General features: G+C 35.0%; 2 protein-coding genes across 3 annotated transcripts; one reads left to right on the top strand and one right to left on the bottom strand.

Moving 5' to 3' along the window:
* Positions 1-6,297: 6,297 nt before the first annotated feature.
* On the top strand, positions 6,298-9,913 carry LOC149383515 (AP-1 complex subunit mu-2-like). Its single transcript, XM_089628423.1, has 11 exons — positions 6,298-6,600; positions 6,686-6,832; positions 6,913-6,975; positions 7,064-7,240; positions 7,356-7,459; positions 7,850-7,957; positions 8,125-8,221; positions 8,321-8,418; positions 8,673-8,814; positions 8,909-9,031; positions 9,627-9,913. The coding sequence occupies exons 1-11, from the start codon at positions 6,472-6,474 to the stop codon at positions 9,723-9,725; spliced, it is 1,287 nt and encodes a 428-aa protein (XP_089484549.1). The 5' UTR covers positions 6,298-6,471; the 3' UTR covers positions 9,726-9,913.
* Positions 9,914-9,975: 62 nt separating this feature from the next.
* Positions 9,976-17,441, bottom strand: TAR2 (tryptophan aminotransferase related 2). 2 transcript variants are annotated; one of them, XM_089628422.1, is made up of 6 exons: positions 17,300-17,441; positions 16,431-16,663; positions 12,611-12,914; positions 11,149-11,429; positions 10,736-11,034; positions 9,976-10,377 (listed from the first exon to the last, which is right to left on the bottom strand). In XM_089628422.1, exons 2-6 carry the CDS (start codon positions 16,655-16,657, stop codon positions 10,196-10,198), a joined length of 1,293 nt encoding a protein of 430 aa, XP_089484548.1. In that variant the 5' UTR covers positions 16,658-16,663; positions 17,300-17,441; the 3' UTR covers positions 9,976-10,195. The 2 variants fall into 2 exon arrangements, with proteins under 2 accessions (XP_089484548.1, XP_089484547.1); XM_089628421.1 differs by lacking the exon at positions 17,300-17,441 and adding an exon at positions 17,199-17,278.
* Between the last annotated feature and the right edge of the window lie 1,437 nt (positions 17,442-18,878).

The following is an 18,878-nucleotide window of genomic DNA, read 5'->3' on the forward strand; positions in this document are numbered from 1 at the left end:
TGAAAGGTTGTAGCTCTGCCCCTGCAAAGATCTCCTTCAGCTACAAACTTTTCCAGAAGCATCATGTGGCTGACATTAGGAAGCCACCTCAATCTAGCTTGCCCCATGCTCACTTCAATGAACCTGATGCCCCCTTCGTGCCTCCCTTGTCAGCTGATGTCAGGAAGTTACTGGCTCTCGCTATCATGGATGAAATCAAGCACCTTGAGTCTGTTATCGCCTCTTCATCCCAAAGGAAAAATTCTCTTGAAGCTACTCTCGCTAGGATGCTGTCTGCTGCTTCTACTACTTCCTCTCGCTCTAACACATAAACTGTTTTTCAGTGTTCTTTTTGTGTTTTTGTCTATTTCCTTTCCTCTTGAACCTCCCCTGGTATGTAATATTTTTATCCTTTTTGTCTTTGCTTGGCAAAAAGGGGGAGTAAAACTTTGATGAATCTGAAACTAAAACTCATGCTGCATGCATTTTGAATGCTTTTTATTGCTTAGTTGTCATCTTTCCTCTGTCAGTCACTGTGACATGAGTGATATAGCAGTCGGATGGTCTTGTGTGCTACTCTCCTCTGTCAGTCAAGGTGACATGAGTGACTCTGCAGGATGTTTGGTTGTTTTTGCTGCTCAGATTCTCTGGGAAGGGTTTTGCCTTCTCAAAGCCAAAGGGGGGGAATGTTGTTACTAGGAAGTTGGCTGTTTGGTTCAGGCTTATGTTTTGTCACTGATCATGTTGTTTCAAGCATCTCGAAGAACATATTTATGTTCAAGCTGTGTCGGCTCTTGTTGTGGCGTCGCTGACAGCTTTTTACTGTTATCAATGGATGCGTGCCATCTAGCATTGTTTTTGCATCAGAGGACATTCTCTTGGTATGTCTCATATAAAAGACATTGGAAAAACCCTTGGTAGGGTTATGGACTTTCACGCCGAAAAACACCTTTGAAGAAGAGGGTTTGGTGTCTTTGGTTTTTAGAAGTGTGGCCTCCGGCAAGATAATCAGACCTTCTGCTTGTATGCGTTAAGAGAGGTTCTTTGACACACCGAGTGATTGCAAAAGTGAAAAGTGAGGGGAGATCAAATCTAGGGGGAGCCTAGATTAGTAATAAGCTAAGTTAGTATTGGAGGTAGGAATAGTGGAAGGTTATCATCCATTGTATTCCGGTTGGTACTCATACTTTCGTTTAGTGAAGTTACTCTTTTCACCGGGATTCACATCCCCCCAGAGTAGGCAGTTGAGGCCGAACTGGGTTATCATTCGTCGTGTCTTTTTATTCCTTCAATGTGTTGTGTTTACAGGTGTTCTTAATCTCTTTACAACATTTCACAGTTTGATAAAACAGTGGATCTGGACTTTCAAAAAGTTTCAAGAAAACCGTCCAACGGGCCTCGACTCTTTCCTGCCGACTTCTTCTTCCTCCTTACTTTTTCCGGTTTTTAGTTCTACATATTATTTCCTTTGCTTTTGCCTTTACTTTCCCGTCAATATTATTTGTAATATTGCTAAAAAATTAAACATACAAATGAAATAAATAAAATATAAATAATAAAAGACGTGGGAGAGATGGGAGAGACGAGATGTCGGAGAGGATGGAGTGACGATGGGGGAGTTGGGGAGGAGGGTGCGGGCCGCAAAGGTGAAGATCTTGGAGGTTGGCGTTGTGCCGAGGGACGTGGGCTGAGAGCTTGCCGCTGCCATGTTCTTTGATGGAAAAAAAACTTGTGTTTTTGGTAAGAATTTGTTTTTCCTCAACAACAAGATTTTTGGTAAAGGCTAATGAAGTTAATCATTACATAAACCTTTTTTTTTTAGCGAATGAGGTAGAATGAGACATTTTTTACGGATTAGGATTTTCTTCTTCGACTTATATTAAAGGCCCAAAATAATATATTTGTCATCCTAAATCTACAATTTTTCCCTTTCTCTGTCAATCTATTAAACGGTATAACATTGTCAGATTTTTTGACCAGCGACGTTGATAGGTCAACCTTCACCACAGCCTATTTTTTTGAAATGATTGTTTCACGAAACGGGTTGTGGTGAAGGTTGATGACCGGTTAGCATTGCTAGAGTGGAGAGAATTTGGCCGTGTTATACCGTTTTTCGGTGGATTTTGAGGCACTTTCTTATCTTTACCCACAATTTCTACAACCAAACTTCAAAAATAACATACCTTTCACAACCTCTCTCTCAAACTACCAAATTCGCTATCGTGCCTTTAGTAGTAATTCTATTTCAAAGTTAAGTAATAATTGTATTCTTCCCTCTCGTTTTCTCCTCTCGTTCAGCGAAATGTTAAATCCAAGTAGAGATTGGATTACTGACAATGATCGATTAAGCTTGCAGTACAGAACAGGGTTTAACGAGTTTATCCACATTGCAACCAAACGACCGAAAGAAAATGGCCAATATAAGTGGAAGTCTATATATGCGGCTCGATTCTGATGCACATCACAGTTGGGAATACGACATCCCTATAACCGTTGCGAAAAATAAATAATTACGCTAACAAGCTAATTATTTATACGATTATATAAACTAGATCTAGATTTGCAGTTTTGAATAGAATAGAGCTAGATTTGAGAGAGCGATTCACGCAACCGATTAAAAGATGAGTTTTCATATTACTTACATGTTTGGCAATATGCTACTGACTCTTTAATCGAGTTCTTCAAGATCCCGTTCTGAGCTCCAATGACTCGATCTTCTAGCTTTAGCTCTGATCTTCACTTTGGGAACGACGACATGACTCTCGTCGTTTGGATCTCTAGATATGATACCGTAATCTTCAGAAACGTAATCTCTAGATGGAATATGAAGAAAGTGTGGGCTCAGTCCTTATCTCACAACGACTCTTATTTAGAGTTTCAGGTTGTGTCGTATTTTTGGGAATGGAATCACGAATTCTGAGGGAGATGGAGAGAGAAGAATTTGGCAACACTGAGGGTGATGTTGGGCGAATTTTTTGCCTCTGCACTTTTGTCTATTGTGTTTTCCTTGACCCTTATTTATAGTGGTAGAATGGAGATATTCTAGGTAGCTTATAGAGATATTTTATTCTCCTTTATTATTTCCTATTTTGTAGTTAAACATGAATCGCTGGATCTTGACTACAAATCCTACTTTTTCTCTCATCCATCAGATCAGAATCTAGGATATTATATTTCCTTATTTTTCTCCTATATTTAAGGAATCTATATATTTGAGAATAACGAGGACAATATCTTATTTCCTTATTTAATGAAGAGAATATCTATACTATTATTATTCTCCAACGTATTAGAAAATTAATTATGAGAGAGAATAAATGACAATATCTTATTTCCTTATTTAATTGAGAGAGAATATATCAACTATTATTATTCTCTCTCTTATTTATTTAGTTGTAGATTTCTTTTCCACAAATCTAACAACTAATTAAAGAGAGAATATTGGATAATCAATACCCATAGTATGAGCCTACCATAGGGTCATCGGCCAAATAATTTTTTAATTTTACAGTGTCCATAAGGCCTAACTTAAAATTCAATTAATTAAACTTGATCCAACAATAAATAATTAATTCCACAATAAATATTTAATTCGGAAAATATACAAATTTCCGAATGAATGCTGCTAAACGATTTACAGCTTTGAGATTGTAATAATAAATCATCTTCATTATTGCTAGAGAGTTCTTATCCACCTTTATCAAGGCCGAATCGGGGACTATGGACCTAGTAACAGAAGCTCACACAAATCCGGTTAAAAAGACAAAACAGTCTTTTCTATTTTTCAATCGATTCATCAATTTTGGGGATACTCCAAAAAATAATCCAAGACTGCACTCTTCTTATTACTAGAATTATATTTTACTCATTGTAAGAGCGTTCACTGATATAGTCAGTACGTGATCAAATTCCTCCAATTGGCCAGATGTATTGCATCAGTCTGTTGATGCTATTTTGACTGGACTCCATAGAGAGTTCACTTTTTGTGTAGAGATCCTGAGACTGGCGAGGTACGCTCAGTAGATTGCTATCAAGCCGAGATTGAAGCTGCTATCGTTCGCCATGCAAAGAGAATTTTTCGTAACGCAAAGTCAAAATTATCGAGGAAGTTCATACTCAAATTTTGCGGCAAAAAAGATCTCGCCGAACAAGAAACGCCAAAGGGCGTGAGTCAGGCTGATTGGGAGAAGGCGATAGAGAGATTTGATACAGAAGAGTTTCAGTTAATATTTTTAAAGAAACTGTTATCTTTTATGAGCTCGAATTAACAAGATTTAAGTGTCGCAGAAAGCGTCTGAACGCAACAAAAAAAATCAAACGAAGAAGAAGACAAATAGTCGACAAGGGTCGATATCTTTCTTGGCTCGTCGTTCGGAAGCAAATAAGTTTTTGATTCGTAAAATTTTAATTGCAATATTTAATATTTATATATTAACACGTTGCGCGTATTTTCATTAATACTTTCAAATGAGGGAAGATGTGACATTGGGCTCCGCACTAGAGACGTGGCAGCACTACCACAAAGATAAAGGCAAATGTACAACAGAAGCCGCAAAAGGCCTCTATATAAGTTGTAATGTTGCATTAATTTAATCATGTTAATTACTTATTAATTATTATATGATAATCTTTGTTGTATTTTTATCACATTCATAAACGAACAAATCCATAATCAAAGGGCGGATATTCAGCGGCAAGCGGAGGAAGATGGCGCAGACATGAACATCGATGACCTAGAGCAGACAGCGATGCGTATAGTTCTCGGGCGGCATCGAGATTAGGAAATTGGGATATGTCCCTCGATCCTTAGGGGAGCTTTACTCCTCGTTGCAGCTCAAGACGCGAGCTCGTCATCAGGTTCGTCCTCTCGCACTCGACACGATCCAGCAGTTAGCGAGTTGCAGTCCACGGTGCAAGTCCAGTAGGCCATGATGGAGCAGATGCAACAACATATTTTCGAGCTCACACAGAGCATGAGATAGAGTCATCCATCGCCCTCGACACTTCAGCCTCAGACTACGCCACCATCAGCTATAAGGGTTGATGACCAGACGCCAGCTTCTGTAGAGTTCCAGCAAGAGCGTCCTAGCGGCAACGATGCAAGAAGAGGCAGCAACGCATCCCGATGCAGATGCGAAAGAGGATCGGCCACGATGGAAAAGTGGTTTCAAGCACGGAAGAAGTAGTAGTATATTTATTGTTAGTGAACAAAACATCAGTTTAATGTTATTTTACAAAATATCTCGAATGTTAAATATTTTGTATTACATTTTATAAGAAATTTATTTTCTAATTAGAATTTCTATATTGATTATTATTTCTTCAGTAAATATTAATTTTTTTTTAAAAATAACTATAAAACTTGATGCGACTTGTCGCATCCAATAGTCTGCCCGCCAAAACGCGGGAACGACTCTAGGATGCAACAAGTCGCATCCAAAAAGTTCCCTCGTTTTGACGGGAACAAAATCATCCAATAGTCTAATATCCTGCCAAAGAAAATGTGACGGAATAACTTTGGATGCGATAATAGATGCAACTAGTCGCATTCAGGGTCAATATATGCGGACTATTGGATGCGACTTTGTCGCATCCATTTTGATCATTTGATGCGACTTTTGAACCTGATCTTCTTGTTTTGAACTAAATCTTTGAAGAACTACCAGACCAATAAAACGAAGATGACAATAAAATTTGAACCTGACGACATAAATGAACACAAATTCTAGGATACTGACCGAAATATGAGAAAGACAAGCATAAATTCGAAGAGTCGCTGACAAAGAAAACGAAAAACATCATAGCCTATCATTATTTTTTTGAGGTATCATAGTAACAAGGGTATATATATGTAAACGAACAGCCTTAAATTGTGTGTTTAACATTAAAAAAAAAAACGTTAAGAGTATATAATTGTTTCTAAAACAGAATGCAAATGACTAACCTCAAGTTGATGTTCAAACATTGCGGCATTAACTGTGAAATTATGGTTAAAAGCTCGATTTTGTAGATAATTTCTTCGAGAAAATAATATTTAGTATCCCTATTTTGATATTAATAGGTTTTTATGTCTCTTTCATGTTTTTCTCTAAAGAATACTTCACATTTAACACACGAAAAAAAAAAGCATTAATTAAGAAAAAAAAAAACATGAATGGAGCACATATGTCTAACAATGAAAAATTGGGTCAATCGTGTCCATTTCCCAATTTCTTTTAAACTAGAAACGCAACATTTTATCGTCGTTTTCTACGGCCTCCTTTGGGGTCGCTTGATTCTCGTCGTTTTACTTGACAGCACGTGAAGTTTCCACGCGCGCGAAGCAACGCCATTGTTGGACAAATTCATCAACTCAACTTTCTAAATGAATAAAGAAATAAATCCCAGAAACGATTTCCAACACGACGACGACGACGACGAATCCAGTCCTAATTCTCATCTCCAGATCCGAATTTCAGTAACCCGAGCTCGATTCATTGGAGCTCCCCGGAGATGGCCGGCGCCGCGTCGGCGATTTTCCTTCTGGACATCAAAGGCCGGATCATGATTTGGCGCGACTACCGCGGCGACGTATCGTCTTCTCAGGCCGAGCGATTCTTCACCAAGCTCATCGACAAAGAGGTACGTTCTTCTTCTCATTTTCCTTTCCCCTTAGATTCAGCTCGGTTTAATTGAAGATATGTGGTAATGGTGTCTGTGGAATCAGGGAGATCCACAGTCTCAGGATCCGGTGGTGTACGACGATGGAGTCACTTACATGTTTATACAACACACCAATGTCTATTTAATGGCGGCTTCAAGGCAAAACTGCAACGCCGCGTGTATTTTGCTCTTTCTTCACAGCCTGGTTGATGTACGTTGAGATGATAAAAGATGATCATTTCGTTTCGTTTGTTTGCTTGTTTGTTTCGAAATTGAGTGATTCGTGTACAGGTGTTTAAGCATTACTTCGAGGAGTTAGAAGAGGAATCGCTGAGAGATAACTTTGTTGTTGTGGTATGATGGGTTTGTGAAATATCGTATATCTCTCGTTAGTGTGATTTGGTTGATTTTGTTTTGTTTTTTGGGGTTGGGTTTTCGACAGTACGAGTTGCTTGACGAGATAATGGATTTCGGTTTCCCTCAATTCACGGAAGCCAAGATTCTGAGCGAGTTCATAAAGACCGATGCCTATCGGATGGAAGTCACGCAGAGGCCTCCGATGGCCGTCACGAATGCGGTGTCTTGGAGAAGCGAAGGGATTCGGTACAATAAAAACGAAGTGGGTCTTGGCTCGTCTTCCTTTTTGTTGTTGGTTCACGGGTTTCAACCGGTTTCTGAACATGATGTCTTGTCTTTTTTTTTTTTTTTTGCCTTTTCTTTTGGGGGGATTTCAGGTTTTCTTAGATGTGGTGGAAAGTGTAAACATCCTTGTTAACAGCAACGGACAAATAATCCGATCGGATGTTGTCGGGGCGTTGAAGATGAGGACGCATCTGAGGTACTTGGTTTATCTTCGTTCTTAAGTTATCCCAACAAATTAACCAAAATCTAGGCTTCATGGTGTGATCTTGGTACTTCGCATTTAGTCAAAGCTTATTTACTTCTCTTGCAAGCTTCTACCTTATTTTAGTACTAGGGCACTTATCAGAGTAAATTTTGGCTGCCTTATCAGAGCCGTTATTCGCTGCTGTACAGCATTTCATCAGCTTTTAAGAGCATTGGCGATGGTTTTTTTTTTTTTTTAATCAATCTATTAATCAGATAATCAACGAAGGTTTATGCTTACGGGCTCTCCCTTGGATATTTAATGGTTTAACTATAATATATAGTTCATATCAATGATTATCTCTCCACACATTGTGAAATGGATTTTCTTGGATTCTTGTAGTGGTATGCCCGAGTGTAAGCTTGGCCTGAATGATAGAGTACTACTTGAGGCTCAAGGTAGAACAACCAAAGGAAAAGCAATTGATCTCGACGATATTAAGTTTCATCAGTATGTTGTCTCATCTTCCACTATATATTACGTATATAAATTATGTTTCTCTTTTATTCTAGTTTGGAATTTCCATTGTTAATCATTGACATCTGAAGCCAATTTTCTATATTGAAGCTCTTTTCTCTTCAATAACTTTTTTTTCTCGGTTCTGCTTTACCTGTTAGGTGTGTACGATTAGCTCGATTTGAAAATGACCGAACTATATCTTTCATTCCCCCCGATGGAGCTTTTGACTTGATGACATACAGACTTAGTACTCAGGTTTATTTCACTCTTTCTTAAAAATTATCAATTGTTCAGAAAAAATTAATTATATTATATTATATTAATATGTATATGTGAATACTTGTTATTTTGCAGGTAAAACCTCTTATATGGGTGGAAGCACAAGTTGAAAAGCATTCAAGAAGTCGTATTGAAATCACGGTTAAAGCAAGGAGTCAATATAAGGAACGCAGGTAGACATATTTATTTATGTTATATTTAGTACTCTGTAACCGTTAATTCAAACCATAAAATATTTTTCACAGATTCTATATTATGTGTTGAAACCAGCTTCAATTACCATATTCTTTGTAATTACTATGAAGTCAACATTCTTGGCCAATGAATGTGTTACTTTTCATTTTCTTAACAACCTTAAAATCCCACTAGCATTTCAAAGCTTTTAAAAAAGATCTTGATTTACTACTCTTCTTCTTATGTGGTACAGCACTGCGACGAATGTTGAGATTGAATTGCCTGTCCCAGCCGATTCCACAAACCCTAATGTTCGGACGTCAATGGGGTCTGCTGCTTATGCCCCCGAAAGTGATGCCTTGGTCTGGAAGATAAAATCTTTCCCCGGTAACAAGGTAAGAACCTCCTTACCGAATTTCACTGTGTGTATTCCTTTGCTAAAAAATGGTTAGCAGGTCGATTGCGTAAAATACTTCTCTGTGTTTATAGGAGTACATGTTGAGGGCCGAATTTAGTCTTCCTAGCGTAACCGCCGAAGATGAAACTCCTGAAAGAAAACCCCCTATTCGTGTGAAGTTTGAGATTCCCTATTTCACGGTCTCGGGAATTCAGGTACGCTATCTGAACACAAGTATGTGCTCACTTATTGAGGTTACCAAAAAGATTCCATCATGATATCATGAAAGATTTGCCTAATTTATTAACTTCCAAGAATTCAGATTCTGTGAAAGTCCTTTTGATCCAAAAATAACATATAGATCTATCAGCTACACGTACTTTATATATTAGCTATTTTGGAACAGAACAGATTTAGGTCAAGTATTCTTTCAAGAGTGAATCATGTTTTTCTTCCTCAAAGCATACATAAAATAAGAGGTCTCATTGATTGGTATAGTTTTTTTGTTTTTAAAAAAATTCATTGATTGGTATTCAGTGAAGATAATTGCATTAGTCCTCAGGTCTGTCATTAAATTGCAATGGGAAAAGTAATGTAGAAAACACCGGGTTTAAAACTAGTTAGGTTTTTTAGTCTGTGGTGATGAACTCAAAGTGGTCAGACCTGTGGTCAAACCTTCGTCTACATACACCAAAACGAGTTGCTGTTATTGAGCGCTGTATACGTAATGTCACCGACGATTAAACATTTCGTAATGTCTAAATCATTTTGTTATAGGTCTCTTGACTATTCGACATCGAATTAATGTAGGTACGGTATCTAAAAATCATCGAGAAGAGTGGATATCAGTCTCTTCCATGGGTGAGATACATAACAATGGCTGGAGAGTATGAGCTAAGACTTATCTAAAAGACTAATAATATGTTTATATTTGCTTCTTTATCCTGCGGCAGTGGTTTGTAGACTCAGCTTTTTGTTTAAATTCACAAGTTGCTTGTAATGATGTAACAGTTTCCACAGGGTTCCATTTTTTTTTTCACACCGAAATTTTGTGGAATTGGTAAATTTTGGAAGATGGCTAATTGTTTAAATACCTAGCCTCTTGCGCGTTCCTCTGCACAAATTAATTAATGAAATATAAGTGGATGTGTAAATTTACTTCTGAAAAAGCTGATGAATCGGAGTTCCGCTGAAGTTATTTTCTTTGCTAATGATATACGTGACTTGGTACTAAGACACATCCCGAAGTTATCTTCAGTGTCTCCACATACAAACAAAGAAAATAATTTTGAAGAACCGTAAAATTTCATCGACTAGACTTCTACTATACTTGCAAAATCTTGACATATATTTTACTTTTTTTCCGGAAAACATATTCATTAGCGGATATCAGACAATCTTTTCAAGAACAAGCTGTAGTTTTCGTCGCGGTCGAGCATGCTGACTCGCACATATTGCGGACTTGAACCGAAATGCGCGCCTCCGCGTGCTATGATCCCGTGCCCTCTCAGGAAGCTCTCACAGTCTTCCACGCCTTTCAGGCATCTTAGCCACGCGAACGCTGAACCAATGACAACTAATTATTAGTATTATTAAACATAGGTTGATTTTGTTGCAGTTTAGCCATTTTCATGAGATAGAAAAATTATTAACTTTTATGAAAATCATATGATCTAAAAAGCTAAGTAACTTATTATCGAACTCTAAAAAAAAAAAAATTGGATTATAACATATTTGTAATATATAAATAAGCTTCAAGTTTATAGGCGTTGGAATTAATTGAAAATAGTTACATGAAAGCAACTCAAATGCTACGGGATCAATTGTTTGAGAACCAGTTTGCTCATAAAATTATGTTATGGACCAAAATAATATTTCAAGAAAATTTGCACTAAAACGCCTTAGTTATAATATATTACCAGGTTGAGGCACGGTGTCTCGCCCGAGAAAGCGACAGAACCCGGGGGAAAACTCCGGAACGCTGAACATTCCGCTTGTCTTCACGGCCAAGTGTAGTTGTTGCCACCGTTCTTTCATGGCCCGATAGCTCAGGCCAAAGAACGACTCGCTCGGGCTCTGGGCCGCTAAACAGTTATCAGCCACGGTCTCGATCACCCTCGCAGCCCTCAACTGCGAGTCCTTCGATACCCCGATCGTGTTGAGCTCCACGAACTTTGTCATCCTCTTAGCCACTTCGGGGTCCTTCACTAGGGCCCACCTTCAAAAAAACATACGATAAAATATAACAAAAAAAAAAATATAACTTGCTTGTGAAGAAATCTTTCTATTCGAAATTCGATGGAAAAAAAATAATGTGTCTTGCGTGGCTGACCCTATTCGCATCCCGGCGTGACCGGTGCTCTTCGAGAGAGTGAAGAGAGAGAGATCGTTCTCGGACGGGGATGAGATCGGAGTGTATTGGGGCCAAAAGTAGGCCAAGTCGTGGATTAGCGATCCTCCGCTTCGGTTGACCACCGGGTATCTCGTGAACCCGTCAGGGTTGTTTGGAGATGTGACGAGCTCGATGTACGGCCCAGATTTATCGAAGGTCTTCGCATCGCCCGCCCATTTGTGGAGGCCGGACTTTTGGAAGTCGGTCATGGCCGGGTAAGACTAGCAAAAGAAGAAGAAAAAATATTAATTGTTGGGTTTGCAAATTGTCAATGGTCTTTCTTAGGTTGACTTGTTTTGTTTTTTAATATAAGAAATTGGTACATTAGGAAAATGACACTGTGACAGGGTTTTTTTTTTTTTTTGAAAAGGACACTGTGACAGGGTAATTGATGTCTCTAAATGTGGGTTACGGGAAAAAGATAATGAAAATGTGGGGAAGGAAAAGGGAGACAAGGAAACATTCAATCTTAGTGAAGATTCAAATTTTAGAGACCATAAGCAAAAATATAAATAGAGGATGACAAAATTAGAGCTTAGAGAAAGAAGGAAAAAAGGCAAATATTTGAAGGACAACAGAAGAAGACAGTGCACAATAATAAAAAATAAAAATAAAACAAAAACAAAAACAAAACAAAGAAAAGACATCTATGGATTTTGCCTTTTGGATTGGCTTTCGCAATCAAAAGCAATTATTTTTTCCCTCCGAAAGGTATGTAATTAATTAAATAAATAAGTGGGTTTGCTGACTCATTTTGCTAGCTAAAATATTTTGTATGGAGCTAATGGCATAATTGCAGAAGTTAGATTTTTGGCCAGATCCTAGAAGTTAAATAAAGTCCCGAGTGAAGAGCTTTGGTGAAAGCAAATCCACAAAATTCATTATCTATTACACAAAATAATTTATTATTTAGACCAGGACAGAAAGTAGAATTAAAGGAAACAAACCCACATGATTGCTTTTATGGGCATTGGCAATGTGGGATTTGATTTTGATTAAGCAAAGTCATACTACATTCACCATATGTGTAACAATGTTACTTTAAATAGTATTTGCCATTTAAAACTAGACCATATATATATATATATATATATATAATAAGAAGAATTCAACAATTCTTTGAACTGAAGAAAAAACGTATCTTAAGAGTTCTTACATTTTAAATTTCCGACTACATATATATTAAAAGTAAAATATTTAAAAATGAAAGAGCCGAGACTGAGTTACTGTAGATCCAAGGCAGCTATAGCACCCCGTCGGAAAAAAATTACACTTTGTTAGTTTTATTTTTTTTTTCTTTAAAAATTTACAATCTAGTCTCATTGAACTTATTTTTGTATATTAACTCTCTAATTTACATTTTTTACTACAATTTCGAAATAGAAATATTATACTCACTCACCGAGTAATAAGGAGCGGCCGAGACAACACTCATTGGCTCGGCGGCTTCATGTGGAGAGAGAGCGTAGAGAGCGGCCAAGTAGAGCTGAGAAGAGCCAGTCCCGACGATGACGTGGCGATCCTCAGTCACAGCGTTACCAACCACTCGGTGGAGCCTCAGCACTTGATTGGCCAGCTCAGCTTCTATGAACCAGCAAAGCCTCTTTGGGTCAGAGATATAACTCATTGTGTGCCAACTTTTTATCACCATCGTTGTCCTCTCTCCCATTTCTTTCCAATACTTCTCGTACATGGTTGGATCACCACTGCATAAAGAATTTTAATTAATTTAATTAATGTTCGTCTAATTATTCTTATATGTATATAATTCCAATTAGTATAATCTTTTTGAGTGATTAGTGGATTCAATGTCTCCCGAATTAAATCTCTCATGGGGTTTACCTACACACAAAAATATTCTTATAAGATATCCTCATTTTTTTTCAACTATTTGTGTGACTATTTTTATTTGACCAAGTAAAATAGCACATGCAAAACAAAAATGGGTTCAGTGGCTATCTAGTCATACGAAATGTTAGAAATTTTGAAATAGCCAACGTTTCGTTAATTTTTCGTAAATAGCCACGTAAATTTATTTACGTTATAAAAATAACAAAAACCGCAGAGTAAATTTCTAGTAAATATGATTATTTACGAAATATTTATAACAGTTTTGGCTATTTACAAAACATTAGCTAAAACACGAACGCTTATTGATATGTGCCTAATTGAAAGTGTATAGGAGGGAATGACAAAAAAGAAAGGAGGGCATTATTGATATGAACCATAAATGATGAAACCAAGCTTTCAAGGAAAGAAGAGAATTAATTAAACTTTTTTTTATATAAAAAATATATTTAAAAAAATTAGGGAATCTTTAAAAGGCATGGAGATACTATGGGAAGAGAAGAAGGTTTTGTGAGTGTGTGTGTGTGGGGTCACAAAGTTGTATGAGGGATCAATGATTAGATTGGTGTGTGCAAAATGCAAATATGAGGTCCTCAACATGTGTTGATAAGTGGTAAAGGCCCAGAGAGATGGTGTTTGTTGGTATCAATTTGGACCCACAGACACAAAGTGGTACATCTATATATGATCACACTTTTTTCCCCATATAACACTAATAAAAATAAAGTCATCTAAAGAAATAAAAAAAAATGCACAACTTGGAGGGGTCAAAAAAGAATTTCCTTAACTTATGTTGGAGTTGGACAACCAAAGACGCACACTAACTTCATTTTATATGAAAAGAATCACACACTTTTTTTTTTGCTCAATGAAACCCTCTCTTTTTTTTTTCTTTTCTTTTCAAAGTCTTTGGAACTTGAGAGATGGCACAACTTATATGCCCACTCAAATGATGGGTTTATTTTATTTTTTTTAGGTCAAATGTCAACGAGCACTGCCACCGGTTTTATTGTCTTCGCTTAAAAAAAACATTTTTAAACTTCAATAAAATGGGATAAAATCTTAACCGAATCAAAATTCAAAAGACTTGAGCCGTTCACTTCACTTGGGAGAGTGTAACGTGTGTACTAAACAATATAATTCCATCTGATATCAAAATCTTTTTCATTAAATAACTACGACCAACCTAACGTGTGAAATAAAAAACTTGAAAATTTTATATTAACCAACGTTTGAATAATATGTGAAAAGTACTTATTTTGATGATGTGGCAAGTTAATGAAATTGATTTGTACCTGATATATTCTTTTTATTTGAAGAAATAAGATTGACTTTCATTAAAAAAAAAAAAAAAGAAAAAAAAAAAAGAACAGTCCAATTTTTTTAATATATTGGGATGTCTAACTCTCTCTCTATCTCTCTATTCAAAAATAACCTTGCAGACGTACAAACAAATCTCTCTCTTCCTTAATTAGAAAACATAATCTCTCTCTTCCTTAATTTTGAGGTCCAATCTCTCTCTTCACCATGATCGACAATCTTCCACCTTCGACGACACGATCAGGCTTGCAATCAAACATGAAATCATTCTACATGTTTAGTTTCGACGAGAATTTTTGTATTTTTTTTTCAAATCGTTGTCAGTTAATTATCGCTAATATCTGTTAATAAGTTGGATTTTTATGGTTTTGGTTTTTTTTTTCTTTCAAAACTTCGCAATTAATTATTGGTAACAACTATTAATATTTTTCCGGGTTCTCAAATTTTGTATATTGCATAGATAATAACTGTTAGTTATTGTTAATATGTCGTTATCATTATTTTCTTCATGATTTTTTCAACATTGCGATTTTTTGCAGCTTCTTCGTTCTCTCTTTTTTTTCCTTTATAATCCGACTTTCTTTTTTACGATAAAAGAAATAGCAAATGAAGGAGAGGTTTTATCGTTTTGTTTTCTTTTTTCAAATTGTTAAGTTGTCGCGTTTTTGGTTAATTTTTTCCTTGTTAATAGCGATACAGATTATCTTTTATTTCGATTATTTTTTTTTATATATTTCATGGAAATGGGAGTGAAGCAATTTAGAGAGTTATATAAAGTCTTTTGTTCTTAGATAATAAGATCGTCTGGCTAATTAACAACAAAATTTAAAATAATGGTTATTTTGTAATTTTAAGTTTCAAATTGATTAGTTAAAAAAAACTAAAACTTTATTTTAAGATAATAATTAGCACATATTACTAGCAAGCTTCGCTGACAGCAAGTTTGGTCTCGTGACATGCATTATATATATATATATATATATATATATATATATATATATATATATATATATATATATATATATATATATATATAAATGGACCTGTGAGCTTGCACACTTTCTTTAGAGGCGAACTGTCAAAGCATGCTTAGAATTTTTCTGTTGTTTTTAATTTAACAAAAGGCACGTAAAGACAAAAACACCCCTGGGTAAATAAGGAAGATTCTCTTTCTGATGGAGGTTTCAGAGAAAAAAAAATAACAGTATAACTGGACCTCTGACATAGCACAGTACCAAATAACTAACCCTCATGTGAGGTCATTATTTGATACTTCCAGAATCCAGAAACGATACGAACCATAATTATATTATTATGGAATTGTATTATTAATTCATAAAGAACTATATATATAGCATTAACCAAACAAAACGACAAAACAAAATTTAAGTCCCCTAGAAAAACTTAAGATTTAATTTCTGCGAATAAACCTTAAAATTTTGTGATTGTCATTTTAGTCCTTTAATTTTTTTTTGAGCATTTTGGTCCTTAATGATTTTGTAGCGTTTTATAACTTTTTTTTTAAATATTTTATCATCAACTTCGAAACAAATTTATTTTTTTAAACAATATAAAAAATTATAAAGATATGTTTATAATTTTAAAAAATTTCCTATGATACCATGCATAAAATTAGTCAAATAATTAAACAAATAGCTCAACATATATTTCCATATATGATACCATGCATCATATCTTAGTTTTGGGTATTTTATATTTTTTTTAATAATTTAATTAAAAGTTTAACGTAAGAAATTTGAATGTATATATGTTTAATAATGATTTTATTAGTGTTTTATAGTTTAAAATATAATATAAGTATATAACTATTTTTTTTTTTTTTACTTAGCAAGATATTTTTGGTTTATGAATATATTTTTAATTATTTAGGGGTTTAAATTTTATTAAAGAATTAATATTTTCGAAAAGACTATAATGCTATAAAATAAAATAAAGATATGTATGCTAAAAAAAACAATTAGGGCCAAACTGCCATACGCACAAAAATTTAAGGACTATATTGAACAAAAATAATAAAATTTGATGCACTTAACTGGTCTAGATTGACTATTCTTTCCCCGTCCTCTTCAGCTTTGACTGAGATAGGCTGTGACCGAATTGACAATAATACCCTTTCGCTCTCGCACGCTTCTTCTTCAGTGATGCCATAAGAGCTCTGTTTTTCGGTCTCGAGATAAACTCTTAGGACCAAGCTAACGTTCAGAGCCAGAGACAGAACCAGCAAGTGCTTGAGTGATAAAGGACTCGGAATCGTGCCCATCTTTCTCTTTTAAAGCAAAACAGAGTATTAAATGCAAAAAAATAAAAAAAATAAATATAATAAAAAACAGAGTATGATCTTTTTTTTTTCTCCTTTCTTTCTTAGTCTGAAGTGAAGTTAAAGAGCTCAAAGAACAGAAATCGAATTTATAACGAGAAACAAAATGGTGTGAATGACAGATGGATGGTGGAGAAGAAATGCATGGAAAAGGCAAAGAGATTTTATTATTTTGGTGGAAGAAAAAAAAAAAAAAATTGACGGTGCACTAATGAACGAACAAACGAAAAGAAGAGAAAAAGGAAACGAACTTTTCAATTCCAGAAACGACTCTGAAACCCATTTAAAAAAAATAATAATAAAATAAAATAAACCTGGAAATTCGAAGCTCTTGTGCTCTGTTTCGGTGAAAAATTACAGATAAAAACCAATTAAAAATAAATAATATCACTAATCATGTATATTTGTAAAAGATAAAAAGAGATAATTATAGGCTCTGCTTTTTTTGGGATTTCGGAGATGAACAATAAAGATCAAAACTTACTCTATTTCGCGCATTGGCGGAATAAAGAGAAAAAAGTAAAACAGAGTAGAGTAGTAAGAGAGAGAGAGAGAGAGAGAGAGAGAGCTAGTGGTAAAGCGAACCCGACAAGAGAATTTCTCGAGAATCGAGAAATCCTAGTTCGATTTTCCCGGGAAAATCTCGCAGGTTTCCGGTAGCAGATCTCGAAGAAAAATAAAACTAGAGGCGTAGATTCACTGCTCAATGTTTTGTGTGTATTGAACATATGGCATATTAAACATGTTTTCAGAGGGGTCTTATATATAGTAACTAATAATGCATAGAAAAAAACAGTATGATTTATATAAGCAAAAGCGATGTTGTTAAAGTTAATTAAAAAATTAAAAACATGCTCAAGCTACTTGGTTTGTTTTTTATTTTTACTTAATTTTATTTTTTTTACCATTTTTATTAGACTATTTTTAAGCATTATTAAAAACATGCTCAAGCTACTTGGTTTGTTTTTTATTTTTACTTAATTTTATTTTTTTACCATTTTTATTAGACTTTTTTAAGCATTTATTTGTCGATATTTAAGTTATTACTCTATTTTTTAGGGTTTGAAAATACATTGATAAAAAAAAAAAGTAAAAACGAAATTATTAGGAAGTTTAAACTTGTGCATTCGGAATAGAACAAAATCAGAATTACTGAAATTATGTTACAGTACTACTATAAAGAGAATGAGAATTTTGGTATCCTTTTGGTACCATTTATCGATTTTTTTTTTAATACATTTTAGGTTTCAATTTTATTTAATTTTATAATACTTTTTTTGTACTATGCAAAAATTAATCGGAACGAGATGTTTGTTTTAGTTGAACCAAAGTTCCTACACAATTTAAACTGGAACATTCTAGTCCACTAAGGGTCGAATCTTGTTCAAACATAATCAGTCATAATGAAATTCTCGTCGGCCGAACACTCAGAGTTTAAAGAAGTTAAAAAAATCAAAATTATCTGAAATACAATATGAAAAATTGGTCGCAATACAATCATGATCACAATAATAAAATAATGAGTTGTATACCATCAACAAGAACTTGCGCCTTTCGTGCTTAAAATACACAACATAATTGAAATCAATTTTTGAATTTGAGATTTATATATACATAACCGAACTAAAACCACATTGATTAAATATCCAAGAGTACAAAAGCAAGATCTAAACTAAATTATTGAAACATGGAACAAGAAAAATGAGAAATCCCTTAATTGAAGACACAAGATCGACTAACACTAGTTCGTACGACAAAGACAATGTTGGATTGATAAGATTGACGACAACTCTGAACTTTAAACGCCACACGAAATGTCAAATAAAATTTATGTTGATTGAAAACATGACCTAATTATTTTTAGAGTACTGATATGTATTAACGGATTAGCGCCCGCTGTAATACTAATACAGGTAGGACCGACTGACATGTGGACCCTACCACCAAACTCATATCAATAGGCGTTGATTTTTTTTTTTAAGGCAAGCGGGCGATTAAGAAAGAGTAGAGTTCATTCACCTCATTAGACTTTTCTTCACTATGCATAATGACTTAAATGTATTTTACTATTCAACAATAACTTGTGACGATTTTTTTACTCTAAAAAGAAATGACTAAAAAAATGGCCCAATCTTACGATAATAGTTCATGAAGTGCTTGCGCT

The sequence above is a fragment of the Urtica dioica genome, chromosome 10, assembly GCF_054948205.1.
Source record: "Urtica dioica subsp. dioica isolate 48M chromosome 10, U.dioica_male_clone48M_v1_H2, whole genome shotgun sequence".
Classification (NCBI taxonomy): Eukaryota; Viridiplantae; Streptophyta; class Magnoliopsida; order Rosales; family Urticaceae; genus Urtica; species Urtica dioica.